Genomic DNA, 19,531 nt, shown 5'->3' with positions numbered 1-19,531 from the left:
TCATCCCAGGTATAATCTACCATTTATACTTAGAACAGATGCGTCCATCCAAAAGTTTGCAGGAGTACTATCTCAAGTACAAGACGAACAAGAAGTGCCAACATGTTTTATCTCTCGGGTGACAAAAACACATGAGCGAAAATATAGTGTGACAGGACTAGAGTTTGCCAGCGTACTATTCTGTGGGAACAAATTAAGATTTTATCTGCTAGGGGCGAAATTCACAATCGAGACGGATCATGCAGCGTTGGTCCACATCATGAAGAACCGATTGGTGAATAACCGAATACACAGAGGCATCTTGTTATTACAGGAATACGATTTTGAGTTCCGATATATCAAGAGGAAAGATAACATAATAGCCGACGCTCTAACACGAGATGAAGACACCGGGAAAAAAGAAGCAATCACGTTACACGTGGGATTAAACATTTTAACACAAGAAGAAGGTGTGTTTTCTTTAAATGAAATACGAATGAATCAAGAAGAACTGGACGAGAGAGAAAAACGAAGAGCAGAGAGGGAAAACGATCTATTTTTCAAGAGAATAGACGGGAAGGAACTTTATTTGGTGACGCAAACATTGGCCGAGAAAATTATAAAAAGATTACATGAGGACAACGGACATATCGGCAGCAGGAAAGTTTGGCTGGTTTTTCAAGAAAACTGTATATGCCGACAGGACTACCGCATTGCTAAGGAGGTTACGCAAAAATGTGAAACGTGTCAAAGATACAAAAGTAGAAACTTCAAGAATGAAAACATCACAAAAGATATTGTATCTCATGGAAAATTGGAAATTGTGGCAATCGATATGTTAAGTGATCTGATCATGACGACCCAAAGGAATAAACATGTTTTGGTGATGGTGGATGTTTTTTCAAAATATGTAAGGTTATACACAGACAGCTGCGAGAAAGAGGAATTAAGACAAATTTTGTTAGCATCAGACACCCTCAAAGCAATCCTTCTGAACATTTTATACAGGAAATGACAAAATGACGATAGGATAGGAAAATAGCAGAAATCGAAAAGTATCTAAACACCACCCCAAGTACAGTAACCAAAGAGACACCGGAATGCATAATGAAAGGTGTCATGCCGAGAAGACCAGGGGAAGATCCAGAGCCAAGAATATACCAACAGGTGGTGGAAACTGTACAGAGAAGACTGAGACGAAGCAATGAGAAATATGTTCAAAGACAAAATCAAAATAGAAGAAGGAGACCAGTAACATTCCATAGGGGCGAAAAGGTGCTTGTAAGGGCCTTAAGAGTGTCAAATCTCACTAGCGATATTTGTGCGAAGTTAATGCCTGTTTTCGAGGGTCCTTACATAGTAGATAACGAAAATGGAGTGAATAGCTATGTTTTGAAACATATTGATTCGGAAAAGATCAGAGGAATTTATAATATTCGCGATGTGTAGAAATATCATGAGTAAAGGAAGGAATGGCACATAGTAAATAGTTAAGGTAGGAAATAGGAAATAAATTAGTATAATGAAGTAGGTATACCGGAAAATTGTTTTGCCTCGAGAAAATCGGTTGCAGATGCAAAGAATTTTATCGAATTCAAAAGGCGGGGATTTTGTTGTGGAATTGTTTTTTTTAAGGAAATTCAAAAAAATTAAATTTATATCAACGACCATTAAATGATAGTTTTTCATTACCCTGTATATAGCCGAATTTGTTTAGAATTTAATTTTACTAGTAAAGAAGTGTTTCGGAAAAATTAAAACGATTAGTGATAATTATTCGACGAAATGGACGGGCATTAACAAAACATTTCGGTGATTAGAAGGTGGAGAGAGAGAGAGAGAGAGTTGACGGGACAATAACGTTTTTCAGATCCTTCCGGGAAGGGATTTTAATGTGGTATACAAACTGTATTATTTTAGTTGTAAAAGTAGAGAGTAGAAAATAACTAATTATGATTTTCCTTGAAATTTGACAAATTGGAAAAAAAGTTATGTGGAAGGATATTGGGTTTCTTAAGAAATAAATGAATCAAGAATGAAAAAGAATCAAGTTGAAACCAAATCGTCGACCGGTTGAAGAGCTAATTTCCTGGTCCGAGGGAGATTCCTTTGTTTTGTCTAGAACGAGTAGCTGATTATTATCCGTTGGTGCACTAGATATTCGAGCAAGTCCTGTGTGTTTTTCTTGGAAGCAGTTTTGACGAGGGGGATTTTTTCGCAACAACCAGAGAGTACGTGTTGAGAGAATCAAGGACAGCGCAATCCAGAAAACGAGGGAGTGAAGAATAAAAGGTTAGTCAAATCATTTGTCTGAATGGAGAAAAGTCATTTATATCAAGACCATATTTGTTTACTAGTTTATTGAACAATATTTTGTAACACAGTTAGTCATTTCAAATTTGAGAAATCAATTCAAAAGAAGAAAAGTAAAATTAATTCAATTTAGTATAAGTAAATAAGAAATTAATTAAATAAATAATTTTGTCAAAACAAGGAGATATCAGAGTTAGAGTTTTAATTTATTAAGTTAGAGATTGTTGCAACAAAGTTAAATTTTAATATTTTTGAATCATATGTACACGGCATTTAATAAAAACAATAGATTACATTTATATGAATTTGAGTGTTGTCAATTTCCCTGTTTCTACCTTGGAAGAAGTAAGCAACTAGAAATATTAGAAGCCACAGATTACAGGTATTGTATCAAATACAAAATTAGCCCTGATAATAAAATTGATTGGAACATTTAATTGGAATTTAGTTATGTCTTTACATGGGCAATAAATAAAATAATTGGATAATCAATCAAATTAAGAATTTGCTAATTAATCTAAATAAATAAAGGTAGAGAATAACAATATATACAAACGACCAACCTACGCCGACTAGGGCTTACAATACCGAGCCAAAATCTCAATACCGGTATTTGGTATTTAAAATTTCAAATACCGGGATCCCAGTATTAAAACCGGTATTATGATTTGTTATTAAATAATATATGAAACCTATTAAATTTTGTTTTGAAATGAGTAGATGTTGTTTATAACATTACATAGAGAGTAGGAATAGATAGATACAAAAAATGTGCAAATAGAAAAACTATAATTTCATTCTAGGATAAATTTTACATATAATAGGATAGTACTTTTACTTATGATTTGCTATTTGTAAATTAATTTAACTTTAAAATACATTAATACAAAAATTAACATATTTTATATGGATTACTCTGTATTTAGACCGCTATATATTTTCAATTATTATTAATAATTTAGAAAATGAGTGAGCCTAATTTATACACCACCATACACAAAAAAATGAAAAATAGATCTGAAAATGTAAAAAAAATTTTGATTAATAAATCTTACGGCTTATTTATAAAATAAAGTAGTCTAATTTTAAATATTTAAGAATTTTTATATAACTCATTTTATGTATTTGTATAGACAAAATTTAATAATTTGGTTGTAGAAGCTGATATAACCCTTCGCCTTAAATTAACGACATTCACGCTTTTAGAAAGCGCTATAGTTGACTTGTATGTGTAATAAAAGTGTTTAATAAATATTTTTTACAATGTAATTGGTTGTTTATCTTCAAAAATAATTTCTTGTAATAGCAAAAAATATTTTAGAAGAAAGTTTATTGTGCATCAATTCACTTTTTATAAATTAAGCTAATACCGAAATACCGGTATTTTTTTTATAAATACCGGTATCGAATACCGGACAAAAATCGTCCGGGATCCCGGTATTGTAAGCCCTAACGCCGACTGAAACCAAGCATTTCCTCTATGCTGACGATCTCGAAATATGTGCTCAAGGAAATAGTTTTGAAGAAGTTGAGGAGAGGCTCGAAACTACCTTAAAAACAATGACAGAGTACTATCTGCAAAATTCCCTTAGAGCCAATCCATCTAAAACACAAGTCTGCGCCTTCCACCTTCGCGCAAAGGAAGCCAAGCGAAAACTCCAAATTGTGTGGAATGGTAATATACTAGAGCACACAGACCAACCTATATATCTTGGAGTAACTCTGGACCGGTCCCTCACCTACAGACAACATTGCATAAAAACGAGAGGGAAAGTAACAACTAGGAACAGCATACTCAGAAAGCTAACGGGAAGTAAATGGGGTGCATGTCCTGGCGTCTTAAGAACAACGGCACAGGCACTGTCTTTCTCAACTGCTGAATATGCGTGCCCAGTTTGGGGCAGATCTACCCACGCTAAGTAAGTCAATACTGCGCTAAATGAAACATGCAGGATAGTAACGGGGTGTATGAAACCAACACAACTCTCAAGCTTATATAAAGCAGCGGGTTTTGCAGAACCCTCAACACGCAGAGGCGTTGCAGAGCACATAGAGAAAATTAAACAGATTGCGGACGAGCGGCATGCCCTATACAAAGCTCGAACACCACGAAAGCGACTAAAATCCAGGAAAAGCTTCCTTGGAACAGTGCAGGATGAACCACAGGATGAGTATTTTCCTCTTTCTCAGGTTCAATGGACCGGCCAGTCTTTAGACTTTAAAACTTGGAAAACTATGAATAGGATAAGAACGGGGGTCACTCCAGTGAAATCAAACATGGTAAAATGGGGGAAAATAGACCAAGATGATGTGAACCGTGACTGTGGAGAAACGCAGAATATGGAACATCTTTTTACATGCAGAAACTGTCCTTATCGGTGTACCCTCGAAGATTTGTGGCTCGCCAACGAACATGGAACCGACGTAGCCCGATACTGGGCCGAAATTTTATAAATGACATGTCCGGACACGATAAAGTAAGTAAGGAAAAGATAAGGAATAGAGATTTTTGAATGGGGACAAAAAGTGATATATTCTACTTGTAATACACTTTAACATGGCGCACAAAAAAATCATCCCCTAAATATTCATCCCTTAGTTACAACCCCTAACTTTAATTTTTTTAATAGCACCCTGTATATTTTTTTATAGTTTTGGATGTGGTATTTTATCGTCTATTCAACACATTTTTTGAAAATAAAATCGGTTCGTAAATAACCAAGAAACTATCAGTTTATTTTTGTTAATTGTGTGTCTCAGACTAATTTATCCAGGCTGTATTTCTTAAACGAATAGAGATTTTCGAATGGGACAAAAACTGATCTATTCCATTTGTAATACACTTTCATATGGCGTAGAAAAAATTCATCCCCTAAATATTCATCCCTAACTTACAGGATGATATTTAAAAAAAAATAAAGTTAGGGGTTGTAACTAAGGGATGAATATTTAGGGGATAATTTTTTTCTACGCCATATTAAACTGTATTACAAATGTAATAGATCAGTTTTTGTCCCTTTTGAAAATCTCTATTCGTTTAAGAAATATAGCCTGGATAAATTAGTCTGGGACACATAATTAACAAAACTAAACTGATATTCTCTTGGTTATTTACGAACCGATTTTATTTTCAAAAAATATCTTGAATAGACGATAGAAGACCACATCCAAAACTATAAAAAAATATACAGGGTGCTATTAAAAAAATTAAAGTTAGGGGTTGTAACTAAGGGATGAATATCTAGGGGATGATTTTTTCTACGCCATATTAAAACATATTACAATTAGAATAGACCACTTTTTGTCCCATTCGAAAATCTCTATTCGTTTAAGAGATATAGCGTGGCTAAATTAGTCTGGGACACCCTGTAGAACTGCAGCGGTAGATAGAGTAAAGATAGTGATTATGATATTCAACCTCCGATTGGGAAACGACACTTAAAGAAGAAGAAGCGAGAAAGTGCGTGAGAATTGCGAGTGAACGAGAGATCGGACGAATGACTAGTGACGGCGATGGTGTTCCAGTAACCCCTGTGTGCGATCTCGGATATCACCGTGACCACCTGGAGGAATCCTGCACAACTGAGGCTAGAAGGCGGTTCTATCGACTTTCTAGAACCGAGGTATATTTCGAACATTTTAACCACCCCCTCCTCATAAAAGGCGAAAAAAAGTATGCAGAACACTGAACCCATTGTTTTTCATACTTGATGAACAATGGTAAGGGCCGATGTTCTTTTTGGTTTTAAGTCCTAACTCATTTGAAATCTCAAACAGTAGGATGCGAGGTTTGTCACAGCACAACGTACTGCCTAGTACCTACAATTTTGAGGACGGATGTCCTAGCAACCAAGAATTTTTTAACCAACGTAATGGAATAAGGGCGTATAGTAAAATTAATTTATATTTATCAAATTTTATTTTTAATACAATATCTAAATAAAAACATAATAGAAAACAAACTTCTCAACCACCTTTTAATTGATGTCTGTCACATCTGAAAAAAAAAACAAAAATTAGAATTGTAAAGCAAATATTCATTTTGATATAAATACCTGAGGATACTGCTTGGAAGATGGCAATCCATCCTGTGCCTCCATTGTGGATAGAAGAAGTATACGTGATGGTAATTGTCGATTTTGATCGGTATATTGTTCTAGGATCGGCCTTAAAATTTGAATACAGTTATTAAGTGTGTCATCACCATCATCATCATCACCCAGCCCTTTGCGTCCACTGCTGGACATAGGTCTCCCTCATTTTTGTCCATTGTGCTCTGTTGTGCTCAATGTACTCTACGTAGAGCACAATGGACAAAAATTAAGTGTGTAATACTCTATCGATAATACTTACATTTTTACATAACTCTACAGAATTGGCTCCAGTATCTACCCTTAAGTTTGTATAATCACAAGATCCTTGTATATCGAAAGCTGAAAAGGTAACAATCGTTTTATTAAAATGATAACGTGTCTAATAGAAGGCAGAAGAGAAGTTCAAAAACAAACAGGTGAGGTCGTTCTACCAAGAAGTTCAAAAGATATGAAAAGGTTACCAAAGCCACAGTAGTTAAATGAGAGGCAAAGACGGAAATAGTGATCAGATAGAAATAATAATGGAGTGGAAAAAAAGATTTTGATGAATTATTAAATGGTGAGGTGGAGCATGATGCAATAGACAATTGGGCGGTTGGAGAAGATGAGATAGTTGAAAGGCAGCCTACAGAGGAGGAGGTGGTGATAGAAATACAAGAAATGAAAAATAACAGAAGTCCTGGGAAAATGACATATATGCGTAGGAATGATCAAGTTTGGTGGAGATCAACTGCAGAGAAAGATATATCAACTAATAGTGCAAGTATGAGAAAATGAAATGCCAATAGCCCAATAAAATAAAATAAAATCAAAATGTAATTCAGTACAGGTTGAAATAATTTCTTTAACAAAATTTAGGTCAAAACAAAAGATATTTTCAAGAAAGTGTATGATTAATGTGAGGGGATCATTGTTTAAATAATTAAAAATGGGTAATTTTTGCACAAAATTTACATTTTTAACCGCTGCGGTAATTCATGTTTTTATTAAGGTTTGTACAATTTTTTTCTGTAAAGCTGAAGAAATAATCTTTTATAGAAAACTTACTGAATTAAATTTGACCCTTTAATTTATTTAAATAATTGTAAACCAAAATTGAAAAACAAATTTCCAAAAAAATATATTGCCTTATAAATAAGCACTCTAAAAAATTTTGTTCTGCATAAAAAGTTGCGCTATGTTACCAGTATCAACGGAAAAGAAGTCGGTTGATAAATATTGAGTAGTTTATGAGATATTTAATTTGTTTATTAAAAATTACCATTTTTTCAATTGCAAAACGCGGTTGTTGTCGATAGATTATAAAAGTTTTTGAGGTCTTATTTTTTTTTTATTTTATATACAGCGTGTCTACTTAAGTTGGAAACATATGGGAAACTTTTTTATTATTTTCGATATTGAGAGATATTTCGATATTTTCGATTAGAATTTTCGATATTGAGAGAAATAAAAGTACTTTACTCTTGAACGAAGTTCATATTTTTTGACGTACGTCGTATAATATTGCGAGATTTTGCCAATGATTTGTACAAATTTGTTAGTGTTTTGTTAAATTTTTAAAATAAAAATTTGTTTTAATACTCTTTTGTGGTTATCTTTGGTGCCAACTTTATTTATTTATTTGAAAAAAAATTGTTTATAACAAATTAATGAATATTTATTGCAAAAAGGGTCATGCAGATGCTATTGTTTTTATATGCTACCCCAAATTAAAAAAAAAAACATTAAAATTGGCCCATTATTAACGGAGATATTGCAAACCACTCCTCCGTCAATTTTTAGGCAAAAAGTTTTCATTTAAGGTGCTACGAAAATCATTATTTTTTAAAAATATTCTACACTTTTTATTATGTGTATAAATGGCATTGTTAAGTGGCAGGATTAATAGATGTACTCACGCACTTTTAAATGTTAAGATTGATAAATAAACAAATTATGAATTTTTAAACTTCAAAAAGCTATCTCGGCAAAAATTGGTTCTGGAAATTTTTTTTCTGTAGTGAATTTGTTAAAAACTACCAAGACCACGAATATCGAAAAACAATTTCAGAATTTTTAATCCAGACGATGTTAAAAAAACAAGTTTTAAACAAATTACACCAAGGGGAGTTAAATTGAAATTTGGATTAGTCAATACATTGATCAAAAATATATATAAAAGAAAAATAAATGAGACCTTAAAAACTTGTATGCTCTATCGCCAACAACCGCGTTTTTGCAATTGAAAAAATGGTAACCATTAATAAACAAATTAAATATCTCATAAACTGCTCCATGTTTATCAACCAATTTTTTTTTAATTTATACTGGTACCATAGCGAAACTTTTTCTGCGAAACAAAATGTTTTATTGTGCTTATTTATAATCAAAATAATATTTTTTTGGAAATTTGTTTTTCAATTTTGATTTACAATTATTTAAATAAATTAAGGGTCAAATTTTATTTAGTAAGTCTTATATAAAAGATTGCTTCTTCAGCTTGGCAGAAAAAAATTGTAAAATCTTTAATAAAAACAAGAATTACCGCAGCAGTTAAAAAAAGAATATGTGTGTACTTTGTACGCACGTAAGAAGATATTCTTCTATTATATAATAGGTAATTTAAACGAAGTAAATATACTTAAAAGGTTATTTGTACTTATTTTATTTAAAAATCAAGCTAACTTTCTTATCTACCACTTTCAAAAAAGAAGAATATCTTCAAAAATTATATAATAATATACTTAAAATAATAAAATCTATAAAAAAAAAATAAAAAAATAATATCTTGCTTGGGGCTCGAACACACTTCACGTCTACCGCGCCGTACGAAAGCTGACGGCATTTCAAACTAGACCACATTCGCGTGTACGTCATGTGGGAATATACACAAACTAAACGTTTACACCATAAATTTATATGAATTTAATAAAATTATTAGTTTGATTTTTGTCGAAATAAAATACAACAAAATATAGAGTAAGAAAACAATATATGAGATGAAGATTTGTAGAAAGTTTGTTCGTAATCAGATTATGTAAATTAAAGCATTGCCTACTAATAGGTAACTACATTATTTTGTTTACATTTTCCAAATAGATAGGTATTGAAACTATTAGGTATTTCCAACTGAAACATTTAGAATTACGTACCTGCGGCTTTTCAAAACTATTTAAAAAGTCACTATAATTATAAATTTGATTTTATTTCTGTCCACACATCAATAAAAACTAATATTATACAATATTTTTGTTTACCGATAATCTCCATATTGAACAATTATTGACAGATCATTTCAAAATTTCAACACCCAATCAGAGCCCGTTTAACCACTAATACCATACTGTCGGTGTGCGCATGCGCGGGGATCAATCAAATTTTACTCCCAATCGATTCGCCGCTAAAGAAGAATATCTTCAAAAAATCAATTTTTTTGCAAAAATTACCCATTTTTAATTATTTAAACAATGATCCCCTCATATGAATCATATACATTCTTGAAAATATCTTTTGTTTTGACCTAAACTTTGATAAAAAATTTATTCCAACCTGTACGAAATTACATTTTTTACATGTATTGTAATTTTATTTGATCGGTCTACAACAGATTGGTATGAGGCCTGCATATGCCCGCTGCATAAAAAAGGAGACAAAGTGAAATGTGACAACTATATAGGTATAGCCTTACTAGATACCGTAAACAAAATATTGGCAAGAATATTGAGAAATAGGGTAATTGCTATACGGAAATAATCATTATATTATGTGTATCAGGTTGGCTTTAGACAGGACAGACCAATCTACTATAGACCAAATCTTCTCCTAGAGGAGATACACACAACCGCATAGCCACCTTTACTTAACAAGCCATGAAGTTGAAACTTGGCAACATCTAATGGTAGACCGGTTTAGTCTGTCAGTTCTCATTTGTTTGTGTACAATGTGTACAATATTCACCATATTTACAGATAAACTGAAAAATTTTACAATATTTAGTGCTACAAATTATAAAGAGCTTTAAAAGGTATGTTATTAAGATGATTCTAGTTCAAACAGCTTGTTTTTTGCAGTAGAGACAACTGGAGCAGATTACTATGATTATTTGCAAAGGGATGGTTTGTGCTTAGCAACGGATTCAGTAATAGCTATTTGTATAACAAGGGAGGAAAGTGCTACTTTTACGCGTCGGGCAGTAATCATTCAAGGGAGGAAAAGGCACTTTCCTCCCATGTTATACATAGTTATGGTTTTTCCACCTTCCTCAAATTAATAACAAGTCATAACCAACAAAATTTATTAAAATTAAAACTAACAAGTAGGTACAATATAACTGTCAACTGTCAAATATAAGTCAAATTATTAATGTAAACATTGTTAAATCCAAATAACAATTTACTGTTTTTTACCATTCTGCAAAATACAGGGTGTTTTATAAATAAACGTTAAAATGTATAGATACTTACGTAATAGAAAATAGATATTTTATAGATATTCAATAAGTTATATTTCATGAATGAAATACCATGACGTCACTTTTAGTTTTCCTCCCTAGGGAGGAAAAGTACAACTTTGCTCCCTACAATCAGGTCCGGAGAAGTATACTTTCGGTAGAGGTAGGTGGAAAAATTTATTTATTATCACCTTTGTTCAACATTTGAATTTATTATTAACAATCCTAATCTTAAAAAATTATTTTTGCAAAATAATTATTGTCCCCTGATGTTATTATGATCTTTGGTAATGAAAAGTTTACAACAGCATGAAGGATTTCACTTAAATTTTGAATTTTAGTGCGAATGTGGGGAAAATACTTTCAAAGTTTATTCTGGTGTTATAAAAATTATGTGTAATATTGTTTTAGATAATTATACAAAAATAGCAGCCATCAAAGTAATGAATCCTCAAAAAAGTATAAAAAGAAACATAACGATAAGAGCGATAACAAAAAAAAAGTTCTACTCTAAACCCCAACAATGCACATCAAACATTGTGAGCAATTGTTTTTATAGTTATTTCTAGCGATATTTTGTATATAATTTAAAATAATATATTATTTATTTAAAATAAAGTATTTTACACATATTCTCGTCATTGTTTGTTTTTTTTTTTGTATAATAAACGTTACTTACAAGGAATTACTTTTAATTTGATTTTGTAAAAGCTTCTAATTAATATATTTTCCTGTTCGACTCAAAAAATATTATAAATTTTACTTGAATTTGTAATTTAAAATCGTGGTTTCGAAAGCGGTAGTCCGAAAGTCAGACTACCGACGTCATCAATTGCGACGTTGCCTTTTTCTCTTCATGGCTTGTAAAGTAAAGGTGGCTGTGACACAACTGATACGAGTCGATAAAGTCAAAATGTATCGAGCAGTCGAACATTTGGGTATACCAAAGAAACTGATCAGGCTAGTTAAAATGACACTAAATAACTCTACCTTTGAAATTGCTTGTTAGGGTCATATTTTAGATCAATTTACGGTTGCAAAAGGCTTGAGAGAGGGAGATCCTTTATCCACTGCATTATTTGACTTAGTGTGGGAAACCGTAATTAGGAAATACAGTATGAAAGTGGAAGTGGAAGCAACAGTCATGAAAAATGAGCACCAGTACTTAGCATTTGCTGATGACCTAACAATCCTAACAAGAACCGCGAAAGAATTAAGAAGAGTTGTGAAGAAAATTATTGAAGAAGTACAGAAATTTGGATTGGAGCTAAATGAAGGCAAAACCAAATATATGATCATTTTATATATTTATAAAAATGAAGGCAATGCTTACAAAAAAAGAGCGTACAATAACCAAAAGAGCGATGGCCACTTTAATGGTGACCAGACGCACACATGGCACAACATGGGGACTTAAACAGGACATGATGTATTGGATATACAACATGATGGTAAACCCCACAATAACGTATGCAGCATTGGTCTGGTGGCCAAAGGTGCAGCAGAGAAATGCTATAGAGAAGTTAGGCAATATACAAAGGCTTGTCTGTCTCAGCATAACAGATGCAATGAGAGGCACACCAACTGCAGCAATGGAAGCCTTACTAGACCTTCCTCCCTTACACATCACAGTGAAGGGCGAGGCAAGGATGGGGTTACATAGACTGCAGGGAAATAAAAGCAAAATTGCAGTGGACAAAGGACACTACAGCATCAAAGATATTTGCGGGGATCCGATATGGGAGATGATAACAGACCGTTCTATCCCCAAATATAAAATGGAAATACCTTTCCAGGTGAAAATACACTCCAGAGAGGTATGGGAAGATCCTGGCACACGTCTGAAGTATGAGGGACACACCTGGTATACAGATGGGTCCAAGACAGAAGATGGTTCGGGATTAGGAGTATATAGTGAGGATAGGAACTATAACGCTTCCATCCCACTAGGAGAATATACCTCTGTATTTCAGGCGGAGGTATATGCGATCCAGCACTGTGCACGGATAAACAGATTGATGACTTACACTAATAAGAGAATCAATATCTGTTCAGACAGCCAAGTGGCCTTGAGGGCTTTAAAGAACCCAAGGATAACCTCAAGGCTTGTATGGGAATGCCGAGAAGAACTTGACACCCTGGCGGAACATAATGAAGTAAAACTCATTTGGGTGCCTGGACATCAAGGGATCGCTGGTAATGAGAAAGCTGACGAACTTGCTAGACGATGATCAGCAACAAGATACTTCGGTCCAGGACCGGCACTGGGAGTGCCCAAAAGCACAATCAGAGACCGATTAAGAGTCTGAATACGAAGACAGCACAAAGAATACTGGGAAGAAATTCCCAAGCAAAAGCATGCGATGAGATTTATACCTCAGACATGCGCAAAAAGAGCTAAAGAACTGTTCAAAATGAACAGGAATCAGATCAAAATCACTACAGGTTTCTTAACTGGACACTTTCCAGTAAAAGGACACCTACACACTACACAGGTCTATATTATAACGGAGATCTCAGCTGCAGACTATGTAATAGAGAGACCGAGACAGTTAGACATTTATTGTGCGATTGCGAGGCTCTGGATCGTAAGAGACAAGCAATATATGGAGGCTGCAGACCAAGTCCGACAGTATATGGCACTAACCCACTGGACCTTTACAGGCTAGTGAAGGGCACTACTATATTGGATTTGGTGTCATGAGAACAAATGGAAGAAAGCACAATAAGCTGATAAGCTGCAGTGCGACCGGGGTGCATGCACGAACGGCTTCAAGGAGAAAAAAAAGACCTTTAGTTGCCTCTCAGATTGAGGATTCTAATATGCTACATATTCTCTATATTGCTATACGGAATGGATGCTTGGACATTGAAGAGACAACACATAAGAAAAATAGAAGTCACATAAGAAGTATTTGGGTCACATAACCAGAGGAGAAAAATATGAGTTGCTGAGAATTATTATGCAAGGAAGGATCCAAGGAAGAAGAAGCATAGGAAGAAGACTCATCTTCTGGCTGAGGAACCTTAGAGAATGGTTTAACTGTACAACTGTCATTACAACTATTCAGAGCAGCCGCCAACAAAGTGACCATAGCCATTATGATATCTAACCTCCTATAGGAGATGGAACTTTAAGAAAAAGAAGTATAACAGAAAATACTCACTTGTAAATTTAAGAGCCAGGTGTAAACCAACTGGTGCCTTTATGGTCCAAACACAAACTTTATCTTTCCTATAAAGGTTTGGATATAAGGGACTGTAGATCTTTCCTTTGTTTGTGAAAATGGAACCTCCACATCCAGGGTCATCGTCGGTACTAACATAGAGCATATCATATCTTAGTAAAAGTCCATTTATTTTATGATTAAATGCGGTAAAATAGAGTTTATTTGTTGTAGAAAATATCGGATCAGGTAAACGGTAACCGCATGCTTTCAATAATACTTTTCCTGTTGGTGAACCATCTCTGACCTAAAAACGAATATGAAATGTAAAAGTTTCAATATATTATATTACAATATTCAGTCACATGATATCAAAGGGCACAAATGGTTTACTTTGTTGAATTTATTCTTCTTCTTCATGTGCCTTGTCCGTTGCGGATGTTGGCTATCATCATAGCAATTTTAATTTTGTTTGCGGCGTTTCTGAATAACTCGATCGATGTTAGTCCAAACCATTGGCGTAAGTTTTAAAGCCACGAGTGTCTTTTTCTTCCGGGTCCGCTTTCTATTTTACCCTGTATTATCAGTTGGAGTATATGATACTTATCATGTCTCATAATATGACCGAAGTATTCAAGTTTCCGTTTCTTAATTGTGAAAGAGATTTTTTTGTTTTCCCATTCGGCGCAGTACCTCTACGATAGTGGTGTGAGTCGTCCAGGATAGTTTGAGGATACGGCGATACACCCACATTTCGAATGCCTCCAGCTTTCTCATTTATGTTTCAGTCAGTGTCCATGCCTCTGCACCATACAGCAAGACTGGGAATACATACCACTTAGAAGCCGTATTTTTAGTGAAAGAGATATGTCGGAATGGGTGAATATATTTCTCATGTTGTTAAATGTTGCTCTGGCCTTTTCAATTCTAGATCGTATTTCGGTTGTTTGATCCCATTTCGAGTTGACGACTGTTCCAAGGCATATATACGAGTCAACGTGTTCAATTGAAGATGATCCGCAATTGAATTGAATTCGGATCATCTTCTTACAGTCAGAACGCTAATAGAGAAAGCCAATGAATATCACTTGAACTTATACATTGGCTTCGTTGATTATCAAAAGGCATTCGACTCCATAGAACTTTGGGCAATAGAAAGAGATATGAACAACTGCAGGATAGATTCTCGATACAGAATGCTCATACATAATATTTATAAGAAAGCTACAATGAAAATACAAATAGATGAGAAAACCAAAGCTATACCAATCAACAGAGGAGTTCGCCAGGGAGACGTTATTTCACCAAAGCTGTTCACACTGGGACTTGAAGACGTGTTCAAAGACAATAACTGGGTAGATAAAGGAATAAATGTTAATGGAAGAAAGCTGTCATTTGAGATATGCTGACGACATTGTAATATTCGCTACAAGTTTCGAAGAATTAATTTTACATACCATGATGACGCAACTATTTTAAGCTTCGGAAAAAGTAGGTCTTAAGATGAACTTGGAAAAAACAAAAGTAATGACGAATACACTATATGACGAATATATTTACTAGAAGATTACTAGAAGAATAAAGTTAGCGTGGGCAGGATTTGGAAAACTGAGTTGGATCTTGAAAAACACTAAAACAGAACAATATTTGAGAACCAGAGTTTACGATCAGTGTATCCTCCCTATACTTACGTATGGTTCACAGACGTGGATACTCACCAAGGTCAATATGGATAAAATAGTAAAGGCCCAGAGAGCGATGGAAAGATCAATGATCGGGGTGAGGCTCATAGACAAAAAAATAAATACATGGATTAGAAGCAAAACACAAGGACATAATGCCCGACTGAAGGATAAGAGATGGAATCACGAAATACAACAATGGAGACCGTGGTTAGGAAGAAGAAGTAGAGGAAGGCCACAAATGAGATGGGCCGATGACATAAAGAAGTTTGGAGGACACAACTGGAAACAGGTGGCGCAAAATAGACAACACTGGATTGAATTGGGGGAGGCCTATGTCCAAAGTTGGATTACGAAGGCTGAAGAAGAAGTGTTCAATTAATTGGTTTTTTATTTTCAATTGTCTGGCAGGTTTTTGGGTTTGCTGACCAGCATCCATTTTGTTTTATTTATGTTGAGGTTAAGTCCTCTTTCTTCACTCGCTCTTTGTACCCTGTCCATAAGATAATGAAGTTCCTCGATACTACTGGCAAGTACGACTGTATCGTCCGCATATCGGATGTTATTGTTCGTCCGCTATAACTTTTCCCATGCGTCACGATCCACTTAAAAAAAATAAGTCAAAACATAAAGTGAAACGAACGTCGATATGTATATACATTTTGTATACTGTATACTATATACTACACACATCGGCGTACGTTTCACTTTATGTTTTGACTTAATTTGTTTGAAATTGAATCGTGACGCATGGGAAAAGTTATAGCGGACGAACTATATTTGTTAATTCTCCATTGATTTTTATGCCTTCGTTTGCTTCATCCACTGCTTTTGTAAAAATTTGTTCGGAGTAAATATTAAAAAGGAGAGGGGAGAGAACACATCCGTGCCGCATACCTTTTCTGATATCAATGCTCTCTGTGGACGCATTGCCGACTTTTATACTGGCTGTCTTATTCCAGTAGAGACTTGTCATAATTCGGATGCCCTTATCATCAATTCCTATGTTGTGTAGAATTTCAATTAGTTGGTCATGTCTCACATTGTCAAAGGCTTTCGAGTAATCTACAAAGCACATGTAGGGATCCTTATTGTTCATACCTCTACACCTCTGTACTAATACTTGCAGAAAAAACACTGCCTCCCTTGTTCCCAAAGCGTTCCTAAAACCAAATTGTGACTCGTTGATTTCCGCTTCACACTTCTAGATTCTGTTAATATATGATTTTGGTGAAGACTGATGATATGATTAATTAGGTTTATCAGTCTATGTTGGTCACACAATTTAGTGTTTTGTTTTTTAGGAATGGCCACAAAGGTTGATTGTAACCAATTTTCCGGAATTCTGCCGCTGTCGTATATATTATATATTATTAAAAAGAGTGGTTAGAGTTTATAGGAATGAATTGTCCGTTTCGCATAATAGTTTTAGCACTTCAGCCTCAGCATGAATATTGTCAGGTCCTGGAGATTAGTTATTTTTGAGGGAGCAAATTGCTTTTTCTACCTCTGAATTGAGAATGGAAGGACTGTTTTCGGTGATTTCAATTGAGTAATTATTAGGGCGGTCTGAAACAAAGAGGCTTTCCACATATTGCTTCCATGTTTCTAGAATCTTTGTTGGTTCTGAGATCAAAATTCCGTTGGTGTCAAGTATGTCCGTTGCTGAGCTGTTGTATTTTCTTTTACTTGTCATTTATTTTATCTTCTTGTGCATTCCTTACCTTCTTGTGCATGTTTTGGTATTCCTTTTGGTATTTCTTTTCATATTCTTCAATTTCTTTGCATTTTTCCGACTGCCATTCCTCTTTAGCTTTTCTGATTTTTGTTCTTATTTTTTTGTGTATTTCTCGATACTTTGGTTCGTTTTTGTTTTTGTACTTCAGTCGCTCTTCCATCATGTCAAGGATATCCTCAGTCATCCATTCCTTTTTCTTCAATCAGTTAGACCAGTTGAATTTATACCAAGTATTGTTAGAAACCCGACAATTCACACTCTTCTGACTGTTATGGTATCTTTCATCCGGTATAAATGACCCCACCAACTCAGCTGTCTCTGTTCTATAAACCCCAATGTGGATTATTTCTGTATTTCAGTTCGTTCAGTTTCAATTTCAGTCCATATATCTCTGTGTTCCGTATTCTATCCATTTTGATAGCACCTTTTTAAATCTTCATCTCTATAACCTGTATCTTGCTCTTTTACCGTTTCGTTCGTATCCACGATTCGCTGCCAAAAGTTAGAACGGATCTATAAACTGCTTTGAAAACTTTTACAATTGTAGCGTGTTCTCTACTTTGCTACTGATCTCTGCTTCTAAGAGATCCTGTTTCTTATATTATTACTTTTAAGTCGTGACCCGTCAAAATGGCCCGGTCAAAACAGACCCGTCAAAAAAGCCCCGTCAAAATAGCTCGGATACAAAATAGTCTCGACAAAATAGACCGTAAACAAAATAGCCCCGACAAAATAGATGGCACACAAAATAGCCTCGGTCAAGACAGCCCTGGCTAAAACAGCCCCGGCGGCAACACCCTCAATAAAAAGTATTACCTTTATATTTTTAGGTTTAATTTATTAATTGATTAAAGGTTCAAGATTCATATTCAAAGTTCCAGATCTTTCAAAGGTCTTCCTTCTCCGGACATTTAGTTGCTTAGTTGCTTCTAATTTATTTATGTCGGAGAAGTTTCCTGCTTATAAGCATCAGTTCCCCGAATCATTTCTTAATGAAACATGGAGACAATTTTAATTTTTGAGCAAAAGTCAATTTAAAACTGAATTAGGAGTACTGTAGTAACGAGACGAATTAAGTACTACCTCTGGGCATTGATTAAAAACCTACACAAAACTGGGTAGTTTTTAATCAATACTCTGGGGCTGTTCCGCTATCGGTTTTATTAAATGAGGAAGGTTTATAAAGCACATTTGAAGAAACTATTAAACTTTTAACTATTTTAGTTAGTACCTTTCGTATATCAACATCTGTAGCAGAAGGCTGTTTTTCGATGTTAAAACGAATTAAAACATTTCTTAGAAATACAATGAATGAAGAACGAGTGCTTTAGGTATGCTTTCTGCAGAAAAGAATTTTGTAAATGGTATTGATAATTTTAATAATAAAGTCATTGAATACTTTACAATAAAAAAAAAAGAAGAATGGACTTCATATATCGTAAACTTAAAGTGATATTACACAACTTTGTACATGTGTGTGAATAATGAAATAGTATGATTTTTATAATTTTATAAATAGAGACTAAATCGTAATAACAAAATTTTAAGTACTATCAGCAGTAACTACTGGTAGTAAATTGATTTACGGAACTGTTTTGATAAATTTTGGACAATTCCTTGGCACCTCAGATAAATATACATAAGATACATAAGGTAAAAGTATCCGCGTCTATTTTTTTTTGGTTTAAGTATACCTTTTTGACAATATCGTGAATTCGTCACTAAAAATTTTGGCGGCTGTCCGAATTGTGGCACTACCTTCTTAGGGTCGATTTCTCATACCTGCGGTAAGCTATGGTTCAGTTGAACCAGGTTCGCCGGTGATCTTCGGTTTTGTTTGGAATGCATTTCTCATTGCACGTTCATGTCAGTGCTCGTTCTACAGCTTTCGGGAAATGCCAATAGATGGCAAAAGGTAAAAAACTGTCGCCATTTTGAACTACCTTTTTTATGCTGTTTTTGAATAAAGTTAAATTTAAGTATTTATAGTCAAATAGTCATTTTAATAATTATAAATAAATATTATAAAAACAAAAATAATGTTATCGTTTATCGTTAGGCTTAATATAATAAAATATGATATATTTATATTATGACAGCTTGTCGTGTTAATACAACGCATGCGTAGT

General features: G+C 34.1%; 1 protein-coding gene across 1 annotated transcript in view; it reads right to left on the bottom strand.

Annotated features, from left to right (window-relative positions):
• Positions 1-6,192: 6,192 nt before the first annotated feature.
• Positions 6,193-19,531, bottom strand: part of LOC126878468 (cubilin-like) — a 447,168-nt gene continuing 433,829 nt past the window's right edge. Inside the window, exons 57-60 of the mRNA XM_050641213.1 lie at positions 13,983-14,289; positions 6,646-6,725; positions 6,348-6,459; positions 6,193-6,289 (exon numbers count right to left, since the gene is read on the bottom strand). Of these exons, the coding sequence (XP_050497170.1) occupies positions 6,270-6,289; positions 6,348-6,459; positions 6,646-6,725; positions 13,983-14,289 (519 nt within the window). The 3' untranslated portion in view covers positions 6,193-6,269. The remainder of the gene's footprint in view (positions 6,290-6,347; positions 6,460-6,645; positions 6,726-13,982; positions 14,290-19,531) is intronic.

Source organism: Diabrotica virgifera, chromosome 10, assembly GCF_917563875.1.
Source record: "Diabrotica virgifera virgifera chromosome 10, PGI_DIABVI_V3a".
Classification (NCBI taxonomy): Eukaryota; Metazoa; Arthropoda; class Insecta; order Coleoptera; family Chrysomelidae; genus Diabrotica; species Diabrotica virgifera.
The sequence above is the reverse complement of the archived record's forward strand: the minus strand, read 5'-3'. Positions and strand labels throughout refer to the sequence as shown.